General features: G+C 25.2%; 1 protein-coding gene across 7 annotated transcripts in view; it reads right to left on the bottom strand.

The window, feature by feature from the left end:
• Positions 1-13,235, bottom strand: part of LOC100214976 (TALPID3 protein) — a 67,577-nt gene that overhangs the window by 40,271 nt on the left and 14,071 nt on the right. For all 7 annotated transcript variants that reach the window (XM_065804673.1, XM_065804670.1, XM_065804671.1 and 4 more), the window contains one exon: positions 3,646-3,715. In XM_065804673.1, coding sequence (XP_065660745.1) covers positions 3,646-3,715 — 70 coding nt within the window. The remainder of the gene's footprint in view (positions 1-3,645; positions 3,716-13,235) is intronic.

Genomic DNA, 13,235 nt, shown 5'->3' with positions numbered 1-13,235 from the left:
AACAATTCAAATTGATTTTTTTGTAATTTTTTCTGTTTTTAAAATTATATTTTTTAATTTTATCTAAAGAAAATTTTTTTTTGTTTCTCACATAAGTTGGTATTTTTTTTCTCTTTGAAATTATTGTTTGCACGCTTGGTCGGATAGCGGGCGCATATAATATTTAGTTGCGGCAACATGGCCACGGCTGCTTAGATGCTTTGAGAACATTTCAAAAACCGCAAAAAAAAACTTAACTTAGACAGAGACAATAACTAATAAAATTAACTAAAAAAAGAAATGAAAAAAAGAAACAAATGTTCTTCAATTTATCAAAGAGTATAATATAATTCTTTATTTAAGCATTTATGTTTTATTTCAACAAGATTCTAATATAACTAACGGTAGTTGAATTATACAATAAATAATAATATTTTTTTATAACCATTTCTTTGCGTATTTTTTCTTAACCAATTTTTGGTAAGTTAAATTATCTTTCAAATAGTGAAAAAAAACCAACGCCCAAATGTCCTATGCACCGTTCATAAGATTTGTTAGATTTAGTGAAAATTGCTCAACTAGCCCCACTCTAGTCTACACCAAAATTTAAGCGCTGCGTAGTTTGCAAAGTTTAAAATATTTAAAACAATTCTTCTTAAGTAAGATAAACAAAAGAAATGAGTTATTCGTTGAACTGCTATAAAAATATTATAACAATCTTTTCTTTAAGCAATGTCTTCAAAATGTTTAAAAAAATTCTGCAATGCGCCAGACCCTTGAAACAGCAGTCTATAATGATCAGTATCAAACTGCAGACTATGTATACATTTAATAACTCTATATTTTACTTTAGTCCATTGATTTATTATACTATAATATATACTATAAATTAATATAAGAGCATACTCCATTCTAAGTAAATTATAATTTTATTTTGTCTTTTGCAAACTAAAAGCACGTTTTTATTGCATCAAATTTTTAGAAAGCAAACTTTTATGGTTAAACTAAAAAGATAAAAAATATTTATGAAGAGGAAGCGGAACTGCTTCACAATACCGCTGATGATGTTTTGCGAGTGGGCTTTTTAATGTATGTTTGTTTTCTGTATGGACCTCTGGCGTGGTGCTGCTTAACCAGTTCGTCACTTTATATAAATGTATGTTTATGTTAATGTATGTGGACCCTCTAGCACAGTGTTCATGTACTTGTAATTCACTATGTATATATGTATGTTTAGTTTTTTTTTAACTTTATTGAAAACGCAGTTGTTCTTGAAAGTCTTATTTTTATAAAATCAATTGTACAAATATTTTAAAAAGGTTTATATTTAAAGAATAAAAAATTAATTTATATTTATATATATATATAATTATTTATATAATTTTTAATTAAATTTACTTAACTTAATATAATTTAAAAAATTAAATTAAACATTTTCTTTTAATAATGATCAATATCAATAATAGTAAAACGTCATTTGATTTAAAAGCGCTTTGCTAATGTATAAACATTTGATTACAAAAGATTATTTATGAGTTTATTTGTTTTAGCCTGTCATAACATTTCGGACATGGAAACATACATAAATTTGAATGTTCTCAAAACATCTAACAAGCTGTGACTAAGTTGTCACAACTGAATATAATTTGCATGGTCAGGAATAGAGTGCGATTGCACCCACTTTCTGACCAAGTCTGGTTATGTATGGATATATTTTCTATTTTGCATTATTTTTATAAATTCCTGTTATATTTTTATATATGAATGGAAACCTCATATACTTTTATCACCTTGTTGAATATCGATATAGATAGTTCCATTCTCATTAAGTATGTTTTTTTTTCCAATTTTTGGTATAAATAATCAGTATTAAAATCAGTTTATTTAAAAGATTTTGTTAAGAGTTTGTTACAGAAAGGTTTCTTTAAGAATATCAAACAGATAGAGCTAACATATTTGACATAGCTATGTTTTGTGACCTGCTTCTGTGTCCTCTTTTGCTCTTAAAATAAATATTATGTTAATGAGAAAGGTATACTTTATTAAAGCCTTAAATTTCCAAAAACACAGGGGAAATGTTACACAACTGTCATCTATGTTAAAGATTTAAAGAAGTTAATAAGTATAGAAAAAGTAGGTGTTGAATAGACTTACGAAGACATTTTATGGGTCCGGACAGCTAGTTGAAAATAATTACTAACAAGTCACAAATAGTATATGTTCAGTTAAGAGTTGCAATTGATATAAAGTGAAATGCTTGAACTCTCAACCCAACATTTTTATGTTGAAACCATTTGAAACATAAACAGCTATAATAAATTCGATAACCCATGTAAAATTTCAAAGGTTAATACCTTGATACCATTAATAGCCCAGCAGAAAAAACCATATTCTGCACACTTATCTCCTTAGTTTTTTTTCCACTTATTGCATCACACCTCCTTCCCACCTGGTATTTACATACATGATGTTTCCTCCTATGGCTTTTAATTTTTTGTCTAAACTTCTTTCCATCAACCAGTTAACTAGGTAGTCTGCAATTATCTTGGCATATTTTTTAACATAAGTCTTTTCTTAAACAAAGTGAAACATATTGACTACCTGGTTCAATAACTAAAGACTAATATCCTTCCTTTACAAGACATAAGAAATATCTACCATTGCAAAACAACAGAAATATCTGCCATTAAAATTTTTTAACACTTTTGTATTATCTTTTCTGCTATCAAAAAGTAATCCATGTGTAGCCATAGTACCCATGTGTAGCTCAACACTAAGTATCAATGTGTAACAACACTAACATGTTAAGCTACACACAGATACTTAATGTTAAGCTTAACATAGATACTTTATGTTAAGTTACACATGGATAGTCAAGTTATGCTATACATTCATACATAGTGCTATACATGGATGGATATTATAAAGCTTTTTTTATTTTATAATATACCATAACATATATGCTTCCTCTGCTCAACCTCTTGATCCAATTATATCACTTAACTAATAAAAACAAAAACAAAATATTTTATTACAACAATTTATCTTAATTTCTTTGTTCTTTACTTCTCTACTTTAACCCCAAAATTCTGTTGTTCACCAAAAACTTGAATGAATATATTTTGTGGGAATTAGGTAGTCTAAAAGCTCAATTTATTTTATTTACTTTTTAGCATTAGCATATCCTTAGTAATTTCTATAATACATAGTTTTATAGATCATGAAAATAGAAATGTGCACACTTTACTTCACCTACCTACTTTTTTTCCATCAATTTGTTATTTATAGCATTAACAAATGCCATACCTATACTTATACAATGGTCATTTTTTTTCATCTTTTGATAAAACTATGCAACAAATGTTTGCATTATTGTTATTTATGACACAACCATATAAAAAATATCTATACTCACATGAGGTAGACTTGATATCATATCTACATTCACATCAGGTAGACTTAATATCAACACATGTTATATATCAACTACAGTAAATTGATTACAAGACTGTTTAAAGACTAAACCCGAAGCCACAATAATTTTTTAAAGTGTATTCTAAAAAACTAATGTGGCTTAATTTAAAGTGTATTCTAAAAAATAAATGTTTATATAAAAACACTTTGAATTATAATTTCCATTTTAACAAAATTTAAAAAAACTCTTACTTGAATTTCTGATTCCATCTCTTGAATTTTTTTGTTCACATTTTTCCTAATTCTCATAAGTTCATCGTCTCTTAAAACAAAAATGATCTCAAAAAAAATTAAATCAGTCTCAGATTTAAATTGTTGCGCTAGACTAGTAAAAAACTCAGTTATTACGCGCAACAAGGAAATGAATTAAGTTGATCAATTTGGAATTAAGATCGATTTTTTAATGTGAAAAAAAAAGTGTCATCATTAACAAGCAAGATCATTCATTCAAAAGTTGAAAAATAAAATTTTTAATTTTTATTTGGCGTCAGTTATTCTCCAGTTAAAATTGTTCAATACGTTTAATAAATTATTTTATTAATTTATTTTTTTTATTCAAAAACTCTTTATTAACATTCTTGCTTTTTATCTTAAAGTTAGGAAAGTTGCAAATAAAATTTGCATATTAATAAATATTATAATATAAATTAAGTTAATAACATTTTTATATTAAAAGATTTATTAATAAAATAAGTTAGCTGATAAAGTAAACTGAAAATAACAACAACAAAAATCAAAAATAAAACTTGCAATGAAACGTATTGTATATGTTATATTTGCGTAAAACATAAAAGAAGATAATTAAATAATATTATAATATTATTAATTATTAACCAATGTTTACAATGATTACAATAATTAATTTTTTTTTAATTTACAAATTCAAAATTTACGTAGATATTTAATGTATATTTGTAAATTGAAAAAAATCAATTTTTACATAAAATGAACATCATAGATTAAAAACTTTTAACGTTTATTGGCGCTTTTTCTTGATTGCAAGTTCTTTTTTGGTTGGATTTCTTGTATTTTTTGTAAAAATTGATAGAAATATTGTATTTTGACAACTATATAAAGCTAATAGGTCAGAAACGATTAGAACTAGGATCTATAGTAAATTAAGGCACTTTTTCAAAAGATTTTAACTAAATTCATGTTAACGTTGATGAGCGAAAGTGATCTAAAGGCTCCAAAATGGTATTCTTTGTATTCACAATTAGGGGTAATAAAAAGGATTAGAAAATTATATAAAAAAGAGAAAAATTCTTCAAATATTTAAAAAACCTGAAGCGAAAAAATATATAACATCTAAAGCTTTTGTTTGGACATAATACGCCTATAAAATCATGCCAATTTCAAATAAATAAATTCGAATAATTTGTAAATCGCCTTAACTACACCGAGTATTTAAATAAAAGTAGCATTATATTTGACGGAAATTAGCGAGCCAACCAATTTTTCAATAAAAGGTTATTAAAATTTCGGAAACTTTAATTTAACTTTCATTTAAAAGCTATCGATTTTAAATAAGTTTTTAACTATTTGAATTTATCTTATGATAAAAATTGTAATATAAAATATGATCAACAATAATACGATTACCTATGTAAGAAAGTTAAAAAAAATTTTGAACTATTTTAAAATTTTTAGTTTTAAAATACTAAGTATTTTAAATCTGAAATATTGGAAACTTTCCCATATAATTAAGGTTGCCAGACGTCTGGATTTTACAAAAATTACAATTTTACGAGTTTTACAAACCTAAAATAATTTTTTTTTTAGTGTTTTCCTTCGTAAAAGCCCTAAAATTCTGACATTCCTAAGTATAATGTATAGTTTTTTTTATCAAATGTCGTTAAAAAGTTGTTTTAGCAAGTTAAAAAGTTACAAGAGAGTCTTGGAAATCGTCAAAAAAGTCAAAAATTTAAACCTTTTAAAACATTATTTAAAAGCGATTTATGCAATTAAAATAGATCAAAGTTTCAATAAATAAATTTATTAATTCATTCATTAAAACTGCAAACAATTGTCTTTTGTTCTAGTTTTCTCTCATCAATATTAAACAAAGGAGAGAAGCAATTTAAAAATGAAAACTGACGAAAATTGCTCAAAATGAAACAAGTTGAATAATTATAATTAATCATTTATAAAATATAAAAATATTCCTGAAAAATAAAACAGAAAAATATTCCTATGAATAACCCATCAAAAATAGAAAATTTTTATTGAAACTTAATTGTATCTAAAAAATCTACTTTTTTAAATGTCAGAATGTAATGACATTTTTTTTTAGCCACACCTAAATTCCCAATTTCGCTAAAACGCTGTATGAGTTTCTTTTCTGGCTAACACCCTGATAGCCTTTCAGTAATACATATCTATTGTTGAAATAACTAGATTCTATAATCTATCTGTTAACCATTTGATAATTTTTTATTCAATTTCTTAAACTTTTTTTAAATAAAATAATTTTGAAAAAAGGTTTTCAACTTATAAAACTGTAGTTAAGCCATTTAACATGCCATTTACTAATTTAGTTTAAAAATAGTACTCTGGCAAGCTTGATAGAGGGGAGGGGATATTTATTAAATTTTAGAACATTTTCGCACCCCATCCACCCCTGGCTTAACAAGACCCCCTCCCCCTCTATTATTATTTTTAATTTTTATCAACAGTATATCTCAAAATAAAATAAAAAATCAGTGTAAACCCGCCTTAAAAATTAACAAACATCAGTTACTGATAAAAATAAAAACTTTCAGTATAATCATGATTTAAAAGTTGATACGAAATTTTGATACCAATCAAGGAAAAAAAGACAATAAGTCATAAAAAATTAACGACAATAAAAAGACTTGATATGTAATTTATTCACAAATTTCATCAGTCAGTATATTAAGAAACTAATTAATTATTTACACTATTATGAGAAATTTAGTTAAACTTTTTTTTATTCAGTTTTTACAAAGGTTTTTGCTACATTTGGCATTGTCAATACTTAGTCAAGCTAGAAATTAAAGAGCTATTTATTATTAAAATATATTATTTGAGTTTTTAAACATAACAAAATTTTATTATGTTTATTATTTATTATTTTATTACGCCTTTTATTAAGTTGTAATCAATTTATTGCATGATTTTGTAATTAAGAAAGTAAAAAAAAAATAATTGCATTGTTTCCTTTAAAAATGTATTGACCACATTTGATGCCTGTCTGAAATTGTTTCCTCAATATTGCCTAAATATCCAAGATGGAGGAAAATTAAAAATATTGTAAATACAAATAACTAGAGATAGTCAGAAAAAAAACACCCTTCACAACTAGGAGAATCTTACGCAAGTGCAGACTTTATTAATGGGGCAAGGGCAGAGCCAGACCATGTAGTAATGGAGGACCATTTAGGGATTTTTTTTTAATTAGGTGGTTCCAGACCATCTATTAGAGGGGTGATTTTCCAGATATAATGATTTGTAAACTGGCAAGCCCATAATTTAAAATTCGCACTACACAATTTTATTAAAATTTCATTCTACTTTTAAACAGCCTCGCTAATTTACTTACATTTTTAAAGAGTGTGCTGTGTTAAATATATAACAAACACAAAAAAAACAACCTAAATATCTAAGGAAGGTTGCCTCATAGATATTGGCCCCTCCCCCCCTTCCCTTATGGATCAATAGGGTAGTTAATATGACCAAATATTTAAACATTATTATTAAAGCCTTGTTATAATTTGACAATAAAATCTTGTTACATTTAAAAATAAAAAAATATATTTTACAATTAAACAACAATTAGTTTAGTTTAATTTTTAGTTAATTAGCAATTTGTTTAGTTGTTTAACTTCCTTTAGTATCAATTTAAAAAAATGTAAAGATTAACAAAAACAATTGAAATAAATAAATTTAAAAATTGCTCATAGTTCTTGCATAAATATTTAAGTATTTCCTTATATACTGACTGTTGCGAATAAATTATAAATAAAAAAATCTTTTATTTTTCTTAAATTTATATGAATTATAATCTTTCTATCATTCATTTTCCTTGACTTATATCATTTTTCATAGCGGAAATAACTACAACCCTAAAAACGAAAAAAACCATAGAAAAAAAAACAGTAAATTAATTTGGTTTTTGATATTTTAATTTTTTTAATTTTTCTATTTTAAAGCAGATACAGTGCAGATGTTATTTCTTTATTTTAGTATTGTTTTTTTTTTTCACTGGATTTTTGTTTAGCTTTGTTTTGACGCATATTCTTGAAACACATAATATAAAATTGCCGTGATCAGTTTTTCTAAAAAAGTTATTTTATGTGTGGACAAACAAGGCGTGCGACTGCACACATTTCCATAAAAATTGGAAAAATTTAAAAGAATTTTAAAGCTCAATAATTATAAACTTAATTGCAGTGGTGTCTGTAATGCCCAATGACATAGCGAGGGTTATTCCTGAAAGTTAAACCTATAGATTTAGACCATAGTGCAAGTGAGGAAGAAAGTTTTATTTGAATCATAAACATTTTGAATAGTTAATTATTTTTTGTTTCTTGAAAATAGTTTTAAAAGTAGAAACATTATATTGCAAACATTAAATCAATGAAACACTAAAACAAAAATAAACTATAAAAAATTTAAAAAAGAATCAATTATTTTACTTCTGTTCAAAGAAATTTTTTTCCAAAAAAATAATTTAAGCATATTAAGGAAATATAATTCAATTTATTAAACTAAATTTTTTTTCTTTCACTTTTTATTCCAAAACAATTTGAATGAAAAAATTAGATGAAAATATCAACTTAAAAACAATTTGAATGAAAAAATTAATTATACTTAAATTTTTAATAGTATCCTAAATCTAGAAACAATAAATTATAAAAAATGTTTTTGCGCAAATATGAAGTTTAAAGTTTTATTTTATTAATTACAACAATTCTATTTAATTACTTCTATTTATTTTAAACACATTTTATGTTTTTAATGTTATAAACTGTATAAAACAGCAATAAAATAGCGTCACAAAAGTTATTTTATGCTAACACAAGCTCTTTATATTGTTAAAACAACTTTGCAGTTTGTTTGATTGTTGTTTTATAGCATTTTACAATAACAACTAAATACTCTTTAAAAATAACACATGCTTTATTGTCAGCATAAATGTATTAAATAGTTTTCTAAAACTGATTAAAGTGGTTTAAATATTGTAATATTTGCCTTTTTACTTTTACTTTTTTAAGTATCATGTTAAATAAAAACAATTACTTAAAGTAATATCATAATAGTATTAAATAGGTTACTAGCTCATTTCACTACAACTACGACTTAAACTTTAAATTATAACTTGAGCTGTAAATTATAAAAGTAACTTACACTACTTTAATCTCTGCCAAACAATAAAATAATAAGATAATATTTAAATATAAGAAATTATGTTAAAAGAATAACAACTATGAACTTATGTAGTAAAAATACAATTTCATACTAACGCAACTCCCCCATTACTGCAATACAGTGTCAGGGACAAGAGATAAATAATTTTTTTTTTTTTTTGCGATTAGATTTTTTGTGTTAATTTGAACCCTATAACAACCTGTAAATGAGGCCAGAAATGCAAGTTTTGTCAATTGTGGAACACATTTCAAAGAACTTGTTTTTCCCAGATTTGATACAAGCATTATAGGCAACTGTATAATTTGATTTAAATGGTGAGAAAATGCAGACATCAAGAGGCTGTATGTGATGAGTAGTATGGGGAGGGAAACTTAGTAAATTCTCTTTATAAAAGAGAATTGACTCCAAAGAACAATGAGATTCGTGATTGTCTAATAAAAGTAGTATTGGTTTTTTGTTGGTACAGTTGGTGTAATTAACTGTGTTAAAGCACAAAAGGAAATGATTTCGAGGTCATCCACCTTTTATTACTGAGAGCAATACTAGAAGTTGGACCTCCTATCATAAAACTATCCAAAATTATGACTTCTGGGAAAAAAGTAAACCAGCAGAAGAAACTGACCGATTGCATTTATAATGCCTAACAAATGTTACTAATTGAACATGTTCTGCTGAAGCTACCTGTGAAACCTGTTTCTTGCTACACTTTGATACAATTTCCGCAACTTTTGTGCAACCAGTTTCATCTAAATTATAAATTCTTAATGAGGGAAAATGAAATCACTCCAAAACTGATTTATAATTTTCAAAACATTGGTCAACATTATATTTATTAAAACCCCTGCTTCTACTCAGGCTTGTACTCTCAGGTCTTTTAAGAGACAAAGTTTTATGCCATCCCATAAAACTCGTAGCCAGTCTTTGCCTACTATATCATGTTTTTTCCATTCTGGTGGAATACTTCTTGCATATATTTTTATAAATCAGTCCATAACTTATGTCTGAAGACTTTTTAATAATCTCTTGATTAGTAGCAAACAAACACTTTTATGTATATTTATTTGAATACATAATTCAATATAGATAATTCAAGATTATTTAAAAAATCTTTTTAAATAATCATGTTTAGTAAATTTTTCAAAATATTTTTTATTCTACTCTTCAGTGTAGATCTTTTCACACTAAATAATAAAGCAGCTCGCCATTCAGACAGTGAATTATAGACAATACCAGGGTGTTAGCCAGGAAAAAAATTCATACAGTGTTTTAGCGAAATTGGGAATTTAGGTGCCGCCAAAAAAAAAAAAGGTCATTACATTCTGACATTTAAAAAAGTAGATACAATTTTTTAGAAACAATTAAGTTTCAATAAAAATTTTCTATTTTTGCTGGGTTATTCATAGGAATATTTTTCTATTTTATATTTCAGGAATATTTTTATATTTTATAAATGTTTAATTCTAATTATTCAATTTGTTTCATTTTGAGCAATCTTCGTCAGTTTTAATTTTTAAATCGCTTATCTTCTTTGTTTAATACTGTAGAGAGAAAACAAGAACAAAAGACAATTGCTTGCAATTTTTTTAATGAATGAATTAATAAATTTATTCATTGAAACTTTGATCTGTTTTAATTGCGTACATCGCTTTTAAATACAGTTTTAAAAGGTTTAAACGATTAGTTACATATATTGTCTTCTGTTATTTTTATTTTCATTTTTAAATTATAAATGTAAAAAAATGCTAAATAGTATTTAATTTTTAACAAAACATTTTTGACGATTTCCAAGATCCTCTTGATAATCGTCAAAACATTTTGTAACTTTTTAACTTGCTAAAACAACTTTTTAATTAACGACAGTCAATAAAAAACACTATACGTTATACGTAGGAATGCCAGAATTTTACGGCTTTTACGAAGGAAAACACTAAAAAAAAATTTTTACAGGTTTTTAAAATCCGTAAAATTTTAATTTTCGTAAAATCCAGACATTGGCAACCCTAATTATATGGAAAGATTTTGAATGTTTTAGTTTTCAAATACTTTAGCATTTTATAACTAAAAATTTTTAAATACTTAAAAAAATTTTCTTAACTTTCTTACATAGGTAACCGTATTATTGTTCATCATATTTTATAATACAATTTTTATCATAGATACATTCAAAAGTTAAAAAACTTATTTAAATCGATAGCTTTTAAATGAAAGTTAAATTAAAGTTTCCAAAATTTTAATAACTTTTAATTGAAAAACTTGGTTGGCTCGCCAAATTATTATTGGTTGGCGATTTACAAATTATTCGAACTTATTTATTTGAAATTAGCATGATTTTATAAGCGTATTATGTCCAAACAAAAGCTTTAGATGTTATATTTTTTTTTGCTTCAGGTTTTTTTAATATTTGAAGAAACTTTTCTCTTTTTTATATAATTTCCTAATCCTTTTTACTACCCATAATAATGAATTTAAAGAATACCAATTTTGAGTCTTTAGATCACTTTTGCTCATCGGCGTTAACTAAATTTAGTTAAAAATCTTTTGAAAAAGTGCCTTAATTTTCTATAGATCCTAGTTCTAATCGTTTCTGACCTATATTAGCTTTATATAGTTGTCAAAATACAATATTTCTATCAATTTTTACAAAAAATACAAGAATTCCGACCAAAAAAGAACTCGCAATCAAGAACAAGCGCCAATAAACGATCGGAACAGATCAAATTTTTAATCTATGATGTTCATTTTACCTAAAAATCGTGTTTATTTAAAATCTTATTCAAATTTGGACAAGCGATTGGGATATTAAAAAGATTAAAAAAAAAAAAAAGAATCTACGGTCTGGGTTTTTTTCGCTTTAAACATTTATATTTTATGATAACGCAAAATTTATCATTTTATTTTTTCGTCTTTTCATGATTCACAGACCTGATCATTTAACGGAAATATGTCGTAGTCAACAAAATATCATACAGATGCTATAGTATTTTAAAATGAGGGCATCAACTAAATTTAATCGGCATATTTAAATATCTAGTAAATTAGGTATTTAAGTAAAAAAATATATTTAAATACAAAAACTATTTTTTTTTTTTTTTTAATTCACAGATATATATTAAATATCTACTTAAATTTTGTATTTGTAAATTTAAAAAATAAAAAATTTTTGTAATTATTGTAAATATTGTTAATAATTAATAATATTATAATATTATTTAATTATCTTCGATTATGTTTTACGCAAATATAAAACATATAATACGCTTCATTGCATGTTTTATTTTTGATTTTTTTGTTGTTATTTTCGGTTTACTTTTACCAGCTAACTTATTTTACCGAAATTATTAATAAATCTTTTAATATAAAAACGTTATTAACTTATTTTAAATTATAATATTTATTAATATGCAAATTTTATTTGTAACTTTCCTAACTTAAGATAAACAGCAAGAATGTAAATAAAGATTTTTTGAATAACAAAAAAAAATTAATGAAATAATTTATTAAACGTATTGAACAATTTTAACTGGAGAATAACTGACGTCATTAAAAATTGAATGATCTTGCTTGTTAATGACGACACGTTTTTTCAAATAAAAAATTTATCTTAACTCTTAATTCATTAACTTAATTCATTTCCTTGTCGTGCGTACTAATTGCGCTTTTTACTCGTCTAGCGCAACACTTTAAATCTGAAACTGATTTAATTTTTTTTTACCATGATTTTAAGAACCTTTGGGAATTTTAAACCAAGTGGGAAACCGCGTTATACGCGGTGCCATCAGGCTGGTTAACACCCTGAATACTAATAATTGCTTAATTTCAAACATTTTTGTTTATTTTATTTCTATCTGTTTTTGTAAAATATTTTTTGAGGCATATAAAAGAAAAAAGAAACTAATTAACATGGTTTTTTCAACCACTGGTCGAATGTACCCCACACATGTTAAAAGCCGAAATCAATTTTTTGAAGTTAACTTAAAATGAAGGCTTTTAACTCAAGATACCATTAAACAAAAAAGAACACAAAAGTTCAAGAGCTTAAGATTTTTTTTTCTTTTTAACTTTATTTAGGTACCCCAAGAAGTCCTAACGGTCTTATCACAGAGCACCACAGATGAGCATTTAATTGGAAGTTCATGCCTCTTTCCTAAATAATGTCGCAAAACTTGCCCAGAGGTGGGGTTTGAACTATGGATACTTTGTTTCTGAGGCAAGTGCACTACCACTGCACCACGGCTGCTCAAAAGCTGCAAAAGAGATTATCCGCAGATTTTTTTAAAACATAAAAAAATTGCCTTTTATATCAATAATCAGATTTTCTCTTTTATAAGTGTTAATGCTCATGAAGATGGATTGATGCTTGTTTTCTATGATAGCTTATCAAAAGATAAAAC

The sequence above is a fragment of the Hydra vulgaris genome, chromosome 09 (genome assembly GCF_038396675.1).
Source record: "Hydra vulgaris chromosome 09, alternate assembly HydraT2T_AEP".
Classification (NCBI taxonomy): Eukaryota; Metazoa; Cnidaria; class Hydrozoa; order Anthoathecata; family Hydridae; genus Hydra; species Hydra vulgaris.
This window is presented reverse-complemented; position numbering and strand designations above follow the sequence as displayed.